This window comes from Cyprinodon tularosa, unplaced genomic scaffold (assembly GCF_016077235.1).
Source record: "Cyprinodon tularosa strain WSP-4 unplaced genomic scaffold, ASM1607723v1 ctg98, whole genome shotgun sequence".
In the NCBI taxonomy this organism is placed as follows: Eukaryota; Metazoa; Chordata; class Actinopteri; order Cyprinodontiformes; family Cyprinodontidae; genus Cyprinodon; species Cyprinodon tularosa.
The window spans coordinates 84571-101906 of record NW_024039762.1 but is presented as its reverse complement, the minus strand read 5'-3'; the positions used below and the strand labels follow the sequence as shown (position 1 = coordinate 101906).

At 39.3% G+C, this 17336-nt stretch overlaps 1 protein-coding gene across 1 annotated transcript; it reads right to left on the bottom strand.

The window, feature by feature from the left end:
- Nucleotides 1-3192: 3192 nt before the first annotated feature.
- LOC119777086 (cytochrome P450 2J2-like) lies at nucleotides 3193-17321 on the bottom strand. The gene is made up of 9 exons (XM_038275873.1): nucleotides 17094-17321; nucleotides 16283-16445; nucleotides 16047-16196; nucleotides 13059-13219; nucleotides 12560-12736; nucleotides 12341-12479; nucleotides 10611-10798; nucleotides 7828-7969; nucleotides 3193-4274 (listed from the first exon to the last, which is right to left on the bottom strand). The coding sequence occupies exons 1-9, from the start codon at nucleotides 17292-17294 to the stop codon at nucleotides 4099-4101; spliced, it is 1497 nt and encodes a 498-aa protein (XP_038131801.1). The 5' UTR covers nucleotides 17295-17321; the 3' UTR covers nucleotides 3193-4098.
- Nucleotides 17322-17336: the final 15 nt, after the last annotated feature.

Below are 17336 nucleotides of genomic sequence, written 5' to 3'. Positions count from 1 at the left end.
AAACGGCTGTTCCAAACGTTGCATTTCCGATTACTCTTATTTCTTATTTCAGCTATTGCGTATATTAGCTGCGACATATTAATCAAGATGCTATGACCAAAAAAATTTGATTGACAGATGACCGTTGATATATGATTGGCCGAATTTAGGTGAACAAGCTGACGTATAACTAACTGGCCTGCATAAGATAACAAAAAAACCCACAGATTTTAAGACAGGATCTTTTATTAAATAGAAATTTTCTAGATTTTGGGACAATATTGTCTGATAAAGAGTACATTTATATACACATTTAAGCCAGGATGATTTGACAGTTAAATATGACTCCCTACGAATTTAAAGGGCACTTGACTGTGAAATTTAAACCACTTGATGATTAAACCTGAACTAGATCAATCAATACTATGCAGAAATTCGGGAAAATACACAATTTGAATTTAATTAAATCTTTATTCTTTTTCTTTTTGGAAAAAAAATCTGAAAACTGGAAACTTTCTTCCAATTATGAATACATCTGAGTTTGAATACCAAGAAAAAAGGGCAACTTCATAAGACACAACTTATGATCACACAACTAGTGTTAGTTTTAACCCCCATTTGTCTTTAAAGTGTCAAAAACATTCAACAGGGATTTGTACCATACTAACATGTTAATGTCATATGGATGTTGTTGAAATATGAAGGAGTTTTTTGTTCAATGGTTATTAATGGAGAAGCTGTTATGCTGCCATCTGCTGTGTCTTCTGAGTACTGCAGTTGTATTGTACCATTCTGAAAAACTAAAAATAGCACACGCACGTTAAAACGCCTGTTCTCTTCAGATGTTGTTACAGATTTTTAAGTAACTGTATACTTTCAGTTCACTAAAAATGAGCCACTGGTGCCGTAAAAAAAAAAAAAAAATCCCTCTAGGAGAGGAGTTTTTAGACAGCTGGAGATAGGCACCAGGACCCAGCTTGGAATAAGAGAGACAAAAAAATGGATGGATGGATAATCACATCTTTTACTTACTGACCTTTACTGGTTTGTCCATGCAACAGTCCTAGTTTTTGTCAGGAGGATTTTACTTTACTAACACAGCATTTTTACCTGAAATGTATAAGCATCATTACATGCCTTTTAAAAATGACTGATAGCTGTTTTTTGGCTGTTAGTTTTATTTGTTATTTTATATATATATATATATATATATATATATATATATATATATATATATATATATATATATATATATATATATATATATATATATATATATATATATATATATATATATATATATGACCTTTCATATTTACATACCGTATTTTCACGTCCATAAGGCGCACCGGACTAAAAGGCGCACTCTCAGTTATGTGTCCCATTTCTGTATTTAACACACACATAAGGCGCACCGGACTATAGGGCGCGTTTTTTATATACAGGTACAAGTCCTCTACTACCTTTAAATACCTCTACTGCGTATTTAAAAATACAGCGGGGGCAAAACTGAGTATGACTGTGCTTTATTCATGTATTTATTACAAAGTATTAATCAAACCTGGCAGCTGGCCGTGAGACAGAGACATCGCAGATGACACAGCGCTGTGGTCACTCCTAAATTAACTTAAAATCCTGAAACCTGCTGACGGAATATGTTCGCTTTTATTGCCGGTATCCTGGTGCCTGCAGCTAAAATTATTTAGATGAAAAACACCTGCCAGCAGCCGCGGTGAACCCCAGGCTGCCCAGCCTACAGGCTGCTGATGAAGAGATTTCTGCTGTCAGCGCACCGCTGGTATGTGGGGGTCTGAGCGCCTCCGACAGAAATAGATAATCTGGATGAACTGACTGCAATTATTAAGTTTTCAGGTGGACTTTCTCACTTAAAAACATATTAAAACTACTTTATTCCCACTGATCACAGCAAATATAGCTGCAAGATTTAGATTATTTAGATGAAAAAACACCTGCCAGCCACCGCGATGAAGAGGAGGAGACGCGCCGGGGATGCTGTTGAATTAAGTTTTCAGGGAGAAAAATACAGCGGGAGCAAAACTGAGTATGATTGTGCTTTATTCATGTATTTATTACAAAGTATTAATCAAACCCATCAAAGTCATCATCCTCTGTTTCTGAATAAAACAGCTGCGCTAAATCAGACATGCCAGTTTCCCCTTCTTCGCTGTCAGTCACTTTCCGTGCAGCGCAGCTCCTCAGAAATAATGCCGGCTTTTGCGAAAGCCACAGAGCCAGCAGACACTTTAGTCCAAGCATCTACAATCCATCCGCAAACTGTGGCGTAATCTGCCCGGCGCTGCCTTCTTATCCTGAAACTGTGGTCTCCGTCGGTCATCCATCGCTCCCACGCCGCTCGCAGCCTTACTTCGAACGGCTGCTTCACACCGATGTCGAGCGGTTGAAGCTCCTTTGTCAGACCCCCGGGATAACGGCGAGCACAGCGTTCATTTGATTCACCTTTTTTTCCACATCGGCTGTGAGATGGGCACGCAGCGATGGTGATGCGTGGAAAAAACCACCTAGTCTTCTCACATACACCTGCCTCAGCCACGCATCCATCCAGCCTTTTCCATTTGCGTTAATATCATATGTCATCAGAGCGCTGTCTGTCTCGCTGGCAGCTCCCAGATCAGCTTCTCTGATTGGTTGATGCGGCGCGTCCAGCAGCAAAACTTCAATTTTTCCATCTCGAGCAGCAGAAGCGCGGCGCTTCAGATGCTTAAACGCTCCCGACGTGCTGCACCAAAATGCGCTGCGGGACCTTTTGCTGCACCTATATGCGCGTCAACCATTGACTTTGCATGTAAACTCGCTGCTTCTGCTGCACCTGCTGGGTCCGGTTCACACCGATGTCGAGCAGCGTTAATTTGTTTCCCCATGTTTTTCACATCAGCTGTGAGATGGGCACGCATGGAGTTACATATTAACAGCTATGGTGAGGGGTGGAAAAAAAACACCTGGTCTCCTTACATTCAGCCACTCTTTCATCATCTCCTCAATGAGGTGGTCTCAAAAGTCGCAGTTACAACACACATAAGGCGCACCGCACCATAGGGCGCACCGCACATTTTGAGGGGAAAAAAAGACGTTTAAGTGCGCCTTATAGTCGTGAAAATACGGTATATATGAAAGGTCCAAACCATTTAGGAGCTCCGGTTGATATACCAATGAAGAAAGAAAGAGATTGCACAATTTACAGCATTCAGTTATTTATTATTTTCTTTTGGGGTTTTTTAAACACACACAAGCACAACCAGAAACTATTGTAGAAGCTGAAGGGGGAAATTTGCAGGAGTGAGACCTACCAGCAGGGGGAGTTTGAACAGCTGAAGACTTCCTAAACTAAAGATAAATCAAAGCCAGCTTAATAAGTCATCCCAAAAACTTGTAAAACGAACAGCAACAACTCATACAAGACTAAGAACCAGTCCCTATGAAAGCTCTCCTCCACCTTCTGCTCTCATTTCTTGGCATGTTTAGACTGATTCTTGTTTTTTTTGTTTTTTTTTTGATTTGTTTTGAGGAATTCAGACAGCTGAGAATCAGGGAATGAACTTCCATAGCTTTATCAAAACGTCCACTTTCCAGCTTTTCTGTAAAACCTCCAAAAATTATCTGGAAAAAAAAGTGTTTAATACAACACAGCATACCGCCTACGTTCCCCCTGCAACCAGCTGGAACACACCCAACCCCTATGTTGAATTAGCATGTGGTGTCAAAGGGTTCTGAGATGGAATGTGTTGCATAACTGGCTGGAGTCTGTTTGTTTCCATTCACCTCTCACCCAGTTGGTTCTCTGCTAGCTAACTTCCTATCTATTGAAGCATTTGTTAGACTCTCTCAGAGGCTGGTTAGATGTTGAGTTTTTATTGCTGCTTGTTTTGAATTCTTGTCATAAAACACAATTTTTTGATAATTACATTGTATTGCAATTTATTCATAAAGCCATTAAAATCACGCTTTTAAAACCTAACCTTCATTGATTAAAAAACACAAAACAATGTAGTTTAATATGAAACTTTAGAGGATTGTCGGCAGGCTCACGGTTCACATTTATTTCACTGTATATTTTATAGATGAACACTGAAGCTGCTTAGTTTAACGGGGAATTGCACAGAGACTATAAGGCTTGGGAGCAAGTATAAATCCCAGTTTGAACTCCAGGTTGGGCTGCTCTCCAGCAGGAGGAGAGAATGTAAACCTCTGGAGGAGGGAGGTAAAGAAGAGGAATAACTCCATTCTGGCCAGCTGCTCCCCAAGACACACACGTTTCCCTAAAAATACACAACACAGGAGAAATTATTTACTATCACGCTCCCTTGTGGTGGAAATCTGAATCTTTCTAATTAGGGTAAGACTTAAAATCCTTGATGGGTAAGCTTGCATCACCAGTGAGGGAAACTAAGATTTAGGATCAAATAAAAGTAACTTCATGTTATTATCTGTCTTATAGCCAAAGTAGGGGAGCAATGTTCGCTCAGTTATCCTTGAATGCGTATCAGGCGGCTACGCTGCAGATAATAAATCAGGGCGTCAACAGTTTATATTACAGTCCCTACGCCCTTTAACTTCTGCACATAAAAAAAAACACAGATTTTCTTTCCCAGTAATTCATAAAATAGAAAGTGTGCCCAGATGTTCTGTTTCAACCCATTCTATAAAGTTACAGTTGGGTTCCTTAATCAGCTGTTATTCATCTAGAACACCGCTATAATACATCAGCATAATCTAAACAGAGAGTGCTCAGTATTTTTTTTAGAGCTTTTTGTTTGCTTTATAGAACATGATTCTTTTTTTCTGTAATATTATGACATTACATGCTCTTCTAACTGAAACATTTCCTGGAAAAGCTATTGAGTGGCTGGAGCTTTTTTTTTAGCTTTAACTAGATAATGTAAACCTGTGAGAGGTTTGTACTTTACAAAGATATAAACAAAACAAATACCTCCACATGGACACAGAGTCTAAAAACTAAGGGCGGTTAAGGGTCACCATTAATCTTTGATTTACTGAAGGAAATTACCCAGAAACATATTATATGTACAAAACTAGAACATGTAAAGTCCACACAGAAGGGCCAAAGCAGAAACAAATGTAAAGCACATAAATTAGTGCCTGGTTTCAGGTGAATTTTAGTGGGATCGGCTCACAGCCCAAACTGTCTAATCCGTAACTCAATTAATCTAAGCTTTTTCTGCCCAATCAACCATTACTTAAATAGAAACACACATTTGGGCTTCTTCTGAGGGAAGAAGACTAAGTTTATTTTTTCTTATCATGGAGGAGTTTAAAAAGTCATGGGAAGCACACAGCTGATAGAAGCTGAACAAGGAAACTGACACATTCTAGTAATTTATTTAGATATTGGGCTGTATTTGTCATTTTACTTCTTTACTATTTTATAATGTCTTTGTTTTTTTGTATGTCACTTTGTGTAATGTCTCGTCATCTACCAGTGTAACTTATACCTTCTCCGTGTCCAAACGTCCGCCCTAACCCCTAAACCACCCAATCACTATATAGAGCAGGGACTATAGTGGACTTTACAGGGAACTTAGTTAACTGACCGTTCAAAACAGATGATCACTAGACCCTCCCTGCACGGTGCCTGCGCCGTCTTTGTTATTTGTTGCCACTGTCGGGTAGCAACAGCTGTAAGGCTAATCTATACTCAGAAACCAGGTCATCTGCATGTGTGTCGCAGTGAATGCAAATGTGCCCCCGCCTCTGCCGCAGACACCCTTCCACAACTCTCCAAACTTGTAGGTGACCGTAGTCAGTGCCGCAGTACCTTACCTGCTTGTTTTGTTTTTATGAGCGCCATTGTGGAAAACAACTGAAGTTGTACCAGATAGAAGAGCGAGGTGAGTGAGAACTCTGGGACCCTTTTTCCACCTGGATCCCCGCTCTTTTTCGCTCTCATGTCTAGGGATGGGAATCGAAAACCGGTTCCTGTTCAGAACCGGTTCCGTATTTTCCGATTCCATGGCATCGTTTGGCAGCTCGCTGAACGATTCTTTTTTCGATTCCCGCAGCACCAGAGCCTAGAGAGCCGGCTCTGGGGAGCACGACTTACGTCACGTTTTTTACGTAAGTTACGTAAAAAACGTGACGTAAGTCGTGCTCCCCAGAGCCTAGAGCGCCGGCTCTGGGGAGCATAGATATCCATAATAAAGGCCTTTATTATGGATATCTATGCTGGGGAGCACGACTTACGTCACGTTTTTTACGTAAGTTACGCAAGTTACGCAAGTTGGAAGAACTATTCGAGGAGGAAGACAACGAGCTGCGGTCACTTTGTGAATCAAAGCCCCGTCTTTCCTTAGCCCAGAGGGTAGATCAGGAAATCCAGCTCTGTAAAAGCTTGCCCTCCATCCCCTGCAGGGATAGCGCCACACTGTGGTGGTGGAACAAGCAAGATACGCTGCCCTTGCTATCTGGACTGGCTGAAAACTACCTCTGTGTGCAGGCTTCCTCCACCCCATCTGAGAGGGTGTTCTCCACGGCTGGAAACACCATAAGCCCTGAAAGATCCCGTATCCTTCCAGAAAAAGCAGATATGCTCATCTTTCTGCAAAATAACTGTTAATTTTCCCTACTACTGTTTTATAATTAGTATTTTTTGTTATTTAAAATAGGTTATTATCCCATCATTTGTTATTAGACATTGTTGGTTATTAAGTTTGTTCTTGTATTCATTTTTCATTTAAACACTGATGTTACTCCAGTTTCACATTTCCTGTGGACATCTTGATCTTGTTGAGTTTGTAAGATTGTGCAATAGTTAAGTAAACAAAGTTGATTCTGATAATCAAACTGTTTGTTCTCCTTTTTTCCCCAAATTGAAATCGAAAAAAGAATCGATAAAGAATCGAATCGTTTCATAGAATCGAAAAGGGAATCGGAATCGTGAAAATCTTTTCAATTCCCAACCCTACTCATGTCCCTCCGTTGCTGTACAAACTTGCCCCCACTTCCTCACCGCCTCGGCGAGTATCTAGATCCACAGCTAGTTCCTGATTGTCCCTCTTGCGTTGTGGAGTGGAATAACAGCGCAGACCACGCTTCAATATTGGGCATGAATAAAAAATAACTGCGACAAGCTCACTGCGACACACTGATGTGGGAGGATAATCAGCCCTGTAGGTGACAGTGGGCCGCTGTGACAACAAATCCCATGATGCATTGCGAGGCGAGCTCTCAACGCAAAGCATCCCAGGATATCTCTGCTCGTCTAGTGACCATGGATGATCACTACTTTTAAATGTGCATTGTGGGAAATTTCAAGTCCACTTTTTCATCCACTAGACATTTGGGCACTCATCTAAAATGGCTAAACCACTATATTAAGCACTCTATATAGCGGTTAGGGTGGATATTCAGACACAGTCTATGAGAACTTTTTTTTTAAAATGGTGACAAAGTTTATTCGCCCACAAATACTTCATCTAATAACAACAGGAAAATATTCCCATTAGTCTTGTTCTAGAAAATCTCCTTCCTACCAGTGTATGTATAGTAATAAAGTTATGATTGTCACAAATTTGTAATATACCTAAATTTCTACTTATTTTTAAATGAATAGAAAGTTTAGAAATTTCAATTTGGCAACCAGTTTAAGACAAAAAATAACTTTTTAATAAACACAAACATGTATATAATTTCGGGTGTCAAGGGTTTGAATAGAAATATTTTTAAGGTTTTCAACTGTAGTTGTCAAAGTGATGTTGGACTAAACAAAAACTAGTGACAGAAGATCAGAGATGTACACAGAGGTGTAAATGAAACTGAATTTATTTCTAAAGGACTTTAAAAAAAAATTCTTACCTGCAGAAAACGGCATAAAAGCATCTCTCTTTCTAAATTTACCATTCTCATCCAGAAAGTGTTGAGGGTTAAAGGAATTTGGAGTCTCCCATACTGACTTATCGCGGAGGACAGAATGAAGTGTGGGTATAATCAAAGTTCCCTGAGAATTTGAAAATGTAAACAAAAAACATCATGAATAAAAGTTTTTAGTTAGTTCTTTTTTTTTATAAGGCAAAATGTTAATTTCCAGTGTTATGACAAAGAGAATTTAAAGCAACAGTTCATTAAAAAAGCAAAACTAACAACAGTCGCCCTGGACTGTTGATGAAAATAAAAAGGAAATAAACTTTTTAGATGTGTCACATGCTTCCTTCCTCCCACCTACTTGCATCACGGGATCTAGGGCTGAAACAATTAATCAGATTAATTGTTAATAATTGACTACTGAAGTAATCGTCAACGTCAAGTAATCGATCAATCATTAACAGGAATATAGAGACTCTAAAATGTGCCTCTAGCTGAAAGAATGACCCACTTAGAGCAGTAAGTATATCAAAATAGTAAAAAATATATATAAACATTGTGCATTTAAGAAAAAAACAAAAACATTTCATCCGTCAATATGCTCTATCCAGAACACCTCAAGTGAAAACATTGTAGTTTCAGCTGGTTTGTTTTCGTAAAAAGTCTTCTTTAAGAAACCTTTGGCTATCCGATTATTAATCAATTAATAAACGATTATTAATTATTAATCAACAGATTAATCGATTTTCTAAATAATCATTAGTTGCAGCCCTATTTGGATCCCTCACCAGAATGTGGAAGCTGGAAAAAAAAAAAGCCCTGGAAAAAAGCCCCACCAAAAGCCCTGGAAGCTGTCCCTGCATCCACTAATGCCTCTGCTAACAAAATTGTTGTTCCTGTTGCTGTCAGATTACATCATATATCTACGTCCTCTGCCCATCCAGGTACCATTTGTACAGTAGCGCTCATCCCTTGCCTGTATTGGTGGCCGTCTGTCTATAAGGACATTAAGGAGTATGTTTCAGCCTGCTGAAATGCTGAATGTTTGCACCCTGAATAAACAATCCCAGCATCCTCCTGCTGGGTTGCTTCAGCCACTATCTATACCCAAACACCCATGATCACCCATCACATTGCTCTGGGTTTTGCCATCTGGTTTACCTAACTCTCAACTTCCTTCAGCTCTCCAAACCGAACAGCGGCTGATAAAACACGTCTCCTCACTAGTGTTGCAGTGATACCGATACCAGTATCGGGCGGGGCCCTGGTCCAGCACTACAATGGTGGTATGGGTTAGAGACTGACACGGGAGTGGATTTTCACTCCTGTCCCGTCCCACTCCCACAAAAATTTTTTTTGCCAGAGTAGAAATCTAAATCCTGTCCCGTCCCACTCCTGGTGAAATTACTCCCACTCCTATCCCACTCCCATTCAGAATGACTCCTGCTCTTGCACCACTCCCATTCTTGTTGTCTTCAATAAGATTTCTGCCAATACATTGAATCTGAATTTCTATGAAGGGTCAGTTAAGTTCCTGTTTCTAACTGTAGTAACTGTTGGTCCCTCCATTGTTGTTTTTGAGCGCGGGTGAAAAACTCAGAGCGGAAGCACTGTTGGTTTTTGGGTTGTGTCGTTTTTTTGACTCGCATTATAGTGTAGGCTTCAAGGAAAAAAACTACAAAATGGCGGCGCCAGTACTGGATTTTTTTTCTTTCTATTTTATTTTATTTTTTGGCATCGATCCTAGTTTTTTTTTGTTACTATTGGTTTGCTCCCGCTCCCGTCTGCTCCCGTTAATGTTTAATCCTGTACCGTCCCAATCACGTGATCGTTACTAATACTGACTCCCATCCCACGGGAATCCCACGGGAATCCCGTGACCCGTGGGATTCCCGAAAAAATGTCAGTCCCTAGTATGGGTATCGGCGAGTACCAACAAATAGGGCACGATACCATTCTGAGAGCCAAAAGTTTATTCAACTATTGTCACCCATTCCAGGTAGGCAATAAAAAGTTCTACTGGATTCACTTTGTTTTAGTCTTTTTCCTGCATCACAAAGGTAGGCAGTAGCTTAACAAAGCCATGATGGCAATTATTTTACATCCAAGTAGTATGCAGTTCTTCATATAAACACACACACCTCAATTTAAAACAGATGGTATCGGGCGATACCGTAAAGCCAGGTATCGGGGCCAGAAAATGGCATCGGTGCAACACTACTTCCCATTACATGGAATCCCAGAGGAGATAATATCTGATTGTGATCCTCAATTTTCCTCTCAGGTTTGGAAACATTTCTGATTGATACTGGGTGTTATCACCCACAGTCTAATGGAGAATCTAAAAGAATAAATCAGGAGCTGGAATCTACTCTAAGGTCTCTATCTTAGTAAACCCTCAGATAATTCCTGGGATAATATGCGCAGAACTCACATAGCTACGGGGATATCACCCTTCCCTAGGTTAACAAGACCCTCTTTACTCAGCTCATGAGAAATGGATTTCTGTAATTTCTGTCCAGCATCCTATCTGCCACTATAGGCTATCTGGAAACGTGCCAGCTCTTATTCCTCATGTGTTATTGGAACTTTGGCCTTCGTTAAATATAAAAAAAGGTAACACCAGTAAAGCTATTATTAGGCAGTACTGGTCCAGGTGGCTGCAGGAAAGCTGTTGGTTTGACTTCTTGGCTTTAATTGTTAATTGTTTGTCTTTGCATGGCTTGAATTGATTCATTCATGTGTAGAAAATAAATGTTTTTTTCACGCCACTGTACCTTTGGGATGGCGTATTTATCCACTGTGGTGTCTTTGGCTGTCATGTGGGCCACATTGAGGGGAACGATATTGCCGAACCTCTGTATCTCATGGATGACTGCATCTGTGTAGGGCATGTTGTCTCTGTCAGACACAGAAGGCTGTCTGGAAGGACCAATCACAGCATCTATCTCAGCCTGGACACGCTCTGCACACAAATAGGATCCAACATGAGTTCAAGGTTTAAAGCTACAGTGTGTAATTTTCAGCGACATCTAACGTCCAGACTGCAGACTGCAGCAACATGAACGTCTCCCCCCACCGCTTCTCCCCCCCAACAGTACGGCGAGCGTTACGGGACAAAATGTCTTCCACGACGTCCGCATCACCTACCTTCTCAAGTGATGAGGTTTGTTTACATAGATAATTTTACAGATAGTATTTCATTAGTCTGTGTAGGGTATAGATTTCATGTAGACTTTAGATAATAAATATACCCGTTATTTTTTCTACGTCGTTGTGACGTTTTGGTGAGCTGCTTTGCATGGTGATATAAACAGATGAAGTAATTGTAGTCATTAGTTTAACAGCGAGATTGTGTTCGCTAGAAGAATATATATTCCCCGTTTACAGAGTCCAAGTCTTGTTTGTGGCACGGGGGTTACAAGGCGAGGAAGAGGGAGAGGAAGAGGGCGAGGAAGAGGGCAGAGAGGCCGGGGTGGGCGTGCAGCCAGGGCCAGCGGGGTGACTAGAGCAGAGGAGGAAAGGCTTGAAGATCTCCAAAGGAGCCAGAGAGAAGTAACCGAGGTATATATCCAGAAAATTATTTTACAGAAAATTACTGAATCATTACCTGTGAAACGTCAGGGACGTTGCTGAATAAGTATACTGGAGAGTAACAGCATCATCACGCAGCATGTTATTGTTTTAGACAGGTCTGAGCATCCTGTACTCCAAAAACTGCAGTGATATTAGACAATTGTGTGTGTAGGATTAATTACCTGTCCAAGAGAAAACTGGCAACTTGAGCGTCACTTTGAAAACCTTTTTCCTCCATCAGTGACTTCCATCGTGTAAATGCCGTGCCAATGTTGATCCGTGTTTTTTGTCGTTTCTTGTCACGCTTGCGTTTATTCTCGTCATGTTTCCGCTTCTTAGATGACGGGGGTTCGGTGTCCACCGCTTTTCGTTGTGATACAGAGTAGGCATGATCCTCCATTCTTCTGATGTTTGGCCACACAGTGCCAAACAGTTTGCAAAGTCACTCACGCCTGCCGCCTTGTTCACCTTTCTTGTTACTGAAGCGCAGTATACCTGCTTCTTCTTCTTCTTTGGTTTCAGGCAGACTAAACGCTTCTCAGGCATAATACTGCCATCTACTGTTCAGTACCGTCTCAGTTCATCTCTCTTAGCTTGCCGTTGTTATTTTTGAGCGTAATGGGAGATCTCGCAATCGCTAGTTTGTTGCCTCTGCGCTTGCCGTAGCGCAAAGATGTCTGCCCCCATGGCTGCGAGACCCGCTCCTATGTAATTATAAATAACGAATTCTAAGGCAACGCAAATATTATGGTTAAAAGGCTGAGCTCATAGGTGATGATAAATAACATAGTTATGTATAATATATTAAATTTCTGACTTTATATCCCTGTAATTATTACACACTGTAGCTTTAAAATAAAAGCTTGTGCAGACAACATTCATAGATTATTAAATATGGAAGACAAAGGTATAATATTATTTATAAACAGGCCTTGTATCTCTGGATAGCACATCATGAACCGAAGCCCCCAGCGTAAAGTAGTCGTTGTAGTTTCACTTCCAGCCCCAAACAGGTCCAGAGTGCAAGCATATAAATTGTTGAGGTCAAAACCAGAATCTTCATCCTCTTTCTATAAATGACACAAGAAAAAAAATGATGATTTGATTACATGTAAAGAAGGTATGTAAGAGGAAATTAAAAAAAACCTACATCTCCCATTTCTATCAGGAAGGAGTCAATGAAGTCTCTTGAAGATGAGGGATCAAAGTTCTCTCTGTGTTCTTTGATCTGCATTTCCACAAAGTCCTTTAACTTATAAAGAATTGTTAATAATCTCTTATGTGGTCCAGGCAACCACCTCATCACAGAGGGAATCATGTTGAATATCTGAAAATCAAGGATAAAATGTCATTGGAAGAACAAGAAAGATGTTTGTGTTTAAAAAGTAAGTAAAGCAGAACCTTTGTTTCCTTACTAAATATATGTAAAGTATATTCTGTGTCCAAGCCTATTGAATTCAATTCAATTCAGTGTATTTATATAGTGCCAATTCACAACACATGTCATCTCAAGGCCCAGTTCACCAGTTCATGCAGTCAAATTGATTCAAAGTTGGTAAATATTGGTAAATAATAAAATATCAGAAAGCATATAAGAACATGTTCTAACTTCAGGATAAAATCCTCTGCTTTTCAGAAACAATGCATACCTGAGCTGACAAAGTTCCCTGTAGGTGAGCGACATCATCGAAGTACTGAAGAATAGTCTGGTACTGCTCGTCATTGTACTCAAAACGATTTCCAAAGACCAAACAGCAGATAATGTTGGACACAGCTTTAATAAGCAGTGACCGGCCATTAAAGGGTTTACCTGCAGAGAATAGAGAGCATGAAGGAGTTTTGTCAAATGAGGGAATGTTGGAAAAGGTAGGAAAATGTTTAGCTGGGCAATAAAAAACAAACACAGCAGGGTGCAACAACTTTTAATCAATAACATTTTAAGACACTTTTATAAACATTGCAAAAATGTAAATGGATTCAAGACTCAGGTTTAAAAAAAAGGTTAGGCATAGATAACATTAAAAGAGTAAAAAAAAAAAAAAAAATCCAATAGAAAAAAAAAATGTTCTATTGGATTTTCTAGATCCTTTTTCCTTGCCAGAAAATACATACACCCACCGGCTACTTAATTTGGATTTACTGTTTGGTAATGTGACCAGTGAATTTGACATCAGTCATGGCATGGTTGCTGTTGCCTGGTTTTAAAATTTCCAGAACTGCTGACATTTTTGGGTCATCTGCAAGAATTACAGAGAATAGTCTAAAAACAAGGGTTTTGTAAGTTGCAGTGTGAGGATGGAAATATCCACTTCACTATGGCTACAGGTCTTACAGGCTCCCCAAAATTAGATTAGACTCAAATTAATTCAATTCTTTTTATTTCTATAGCCACAATATATATCCTTTCAAGGCACTTTATAGAGACAATTCAACCAGATCATGCAGTCAGATTGGTTCAAAATTTTCTATCTAAGGAAAACCAGCTGATTGTATTGACTCATTGACTCTTCAGCAATCCCTGACACCAAGAATGCTTGTAGCCACAGTAGAGAGCAAAACTCCACTGTAAGAAAACTCAGGCAGAACCAGGCTCAGTGTGAGCGGCCATCTGCTGAGGCCAACTGGAGTTCAAGGAGACAGAAGCGAACAAAGAAAAAGAAGCCGAGATACAAAAGACAACTGTCAACCAGCTCCACAGGCGGCCCCGTCCATGAAACACACAGCTCCTATGTCAGAGGATAAGGGAGAGCACATACAGTTAGTCACAGTCAGAGAAACAGGATTACACTGAAAAACAGGCCAAGCTCCAACATCTATAAACAAATATGTCGATGGCAGCAGCACAGCTGATATCTCTCTCTAGGATGGTGATGAGAAAAAGCAGAGAGGGCATAAGGTTAGAGATTGAACTAACAAATTCTAGAGAATGGAAGAATGGAGATGCAATGATCAAAAGGGTTCCCTATGTCCTCCAACAGTCTAATTCTATAGCAGCACAAATGCAGAAAATGCTCAGGAGTACTTTGGATGTGGTATAAGAAAGGTAGAGCCACAGGGTGGCCGAGGTTGAGCCAAGGAGAAACTTCTATCCAGAATGAAATTCTCCCTTTGCCGGACTTTTCCTCCACCTACCTGTCTAATTAATAAAGTAATCCAAAATTGCTTTATTAATCCCGAAGGTAAATTAAATATATAACAGCTATAAAACAAATAATAGATGACAGATTGAAAAGTATTGCCTTGTTCTATGAGTCAGGATGTCAGATGCAACACTGAAAATGAAAACCTCATAATTTGGCTGAATCAAATGAAAGCATGGATCTGGTTTAATAACTTTCAGAACCTTTTATGAACAGTCCCACTAACGATAACAGATAGGGAATCTTCATATACCTATATTAAAAACATAATAAGATCTACATCTTTTTTTGTGAGGCTGAAAGAATATCACTATTTTACTATATTCATTTTCTGTTTCAGATTTTTTTTTTCTTTTGTCCGAGGAGATTGATAAACTGCACGTTCTGTCCCTCGTTTTTGTGAGGCTCAAAGAGGATCACTACTTTATCCGTTTTCTGTCCTCCTGAACTCCTATCATGGGTAAAGTATTCTATTTTTTTTATTTTTGCATTCATTGGTTTTGAACGACTCTTTCCTGCTTACTATACGCGACATGCGAGCTCAAAACTGACTCTTCTCCTGTGCGATTTTATTTTATTCCCCAAAGCAGATCTGTTTTAACTGCCGCTGACTTGCTGCGTAGTCCTACTGAACTACACCTTAGGCCTATCTCAGTTGGACCTACGTAGCCCCTTCATGTAAAATCATATTGGTGGGATCATACCCATTGTGGTTTAATGAGCGCTAAACACTATGACCTCATCCGACACAATTTTCTGTTGGATCTGACGCAAGATTGGATTAGTTGTTTTCTGGCCTTTATGTGTTGACCATTTCTGAGTGACAATACTTTCAGAGACCAATCATGACTGGTTGCAATAGTTTAAATTATCAAAACGTTACTCCATAGTACTAATGTGATAGATATTGGTTTTATTTTTCATTTTCTACATACAGAGAAGGTTCTTTCTTCTCCCCTTCCTGCATATTCTCCACATAGGGATCATACCTGCCATCTCTGTGCAGTGCTGTTGCAAAATAAACCCACTATGCTCTCCAAACTCTCCATATTGGCATCCTGTCATATGCTAAATCCTCATTTTAATAAAGTTACCTTTGTCACTTTTGCCCCTGTCATCCATTGCACATGCAATCTTAGATCACTGAAAAATACCAAACTAAGTACACTTGCTTTTTGTTAATTGATTTTTGTTTTCTAACCCTTATTTAAGAGTAGGTCCATTATGCCTGCATGGTGATAAATTGACAATATATATATATATATATATATATCTCAAGGGAGACCTCAAATGTAACACTCTTGGGATTGTATTTATTTGTTTTTGTTTTTCCTTTTGCATTTTTTGCATTTTTTGCATCAAGATAATTGGCTAAATAAGATAATGTAGAAACTGCAGGAATTCCAACCTTATTTTAGGGATAATTGGAACATGTAAAAATATACTCTAACATAAAAAGACATAAACTGGTGTGTGATAACAGATTTCTGTTTGTACCTCTGTGTTCTGATAAAGCTTCAGTGAGATATTGGCACTCCTGCTGGATGCATTGCTCCATGGTTTTCTTTCCCAGACCAAAGTTCCGCAGCGTATGAAGAGCAAACCTCCTCTGTACTTTCCATAGGTTGCCATTTGACATCACAAGGCCTGGTGAAAAAAGAAATCAGCATTAACATCAAAGTTTGACAGGTCAGATGTCTATTTAAGTGTAACTATTTAAACTGAATTAATACCTTTATTCCCAAATAACTCAACAAACAATGGAATAGGAGGGCGGTCTATGAAATCTTCTCCTTTTTGAACCAGTGCCTCTTTCACATGTTTGTAGCTGTTAATGATCACAGCTCTGCCACCAAAAATATGAAGGCTGTAAATGTCTCCATACTTCTCTGCAAACTGAAAAAATAGAACTGATAAAGGGTTTGTTGCTAATTTTTCAGGATTACTTCAATATTTGCTTCACCCTATAACACCAGACCAGAGAGCAACTATATGACATGGAGTAAAAAAATCCTTGCAGCAAAATAACCTGCTCATAATCAATCAAAGTTCCAATTGCTACAGAAATATTATTCATGTCAGACCCTACAATATGGTTCCTTTATATAGTAGTATTCTAAAATTGTGATTTTGAAATATTTAGTTTTCAATACCTTCAAAACCTAGACTTAGACGGTCTTTATTGTCATTTTGTACATAAAACTGCATGAACAATGACACAGAAAGTTAATTGATTCATTAATAAAAACTCATTTATTAAAAAAAAAGACGTGACTGCAGGTGATACAGTGACGCAGAAATGTAGGACAAAAACTAATATTCATCAAATGAAAAATTTTACTCTGTAGATTATTGCAACCTTTCTGTTTCTTCAGCATTTATGTAATGTTTTTATTTTAATGTATATTTTAATGTATATTTTAGTTCATAAGTTGTAATTAACCCTGAGTGTGAATTTCCATTGCAATATACATTATTAAAATATATGTCAAACAATAAGTTAATACGGACTCATATTTCTGGAAATATGGGCCAGTGTACCACCTCACTGAATTGCAGGTGAAGTCTTGAAGGTTGGATCCGGTGAAGATCTCCAATAATGGGAAGCGCCAGAGGTCCAGGAGGAAAGTTTTTCGGTTTTTGGTTCTTCAAAACATTGCTGAGAAGCAGAAAGACAAAGAAAAATATTAAAATACTCCTGCCGTCTATCCACCCTAAGCCCAGAACACTGTGTATTGCTTCCATCTCTAAACTGCTCTGCTAAAGCCAAAGGTTAGTCTGCTGGGT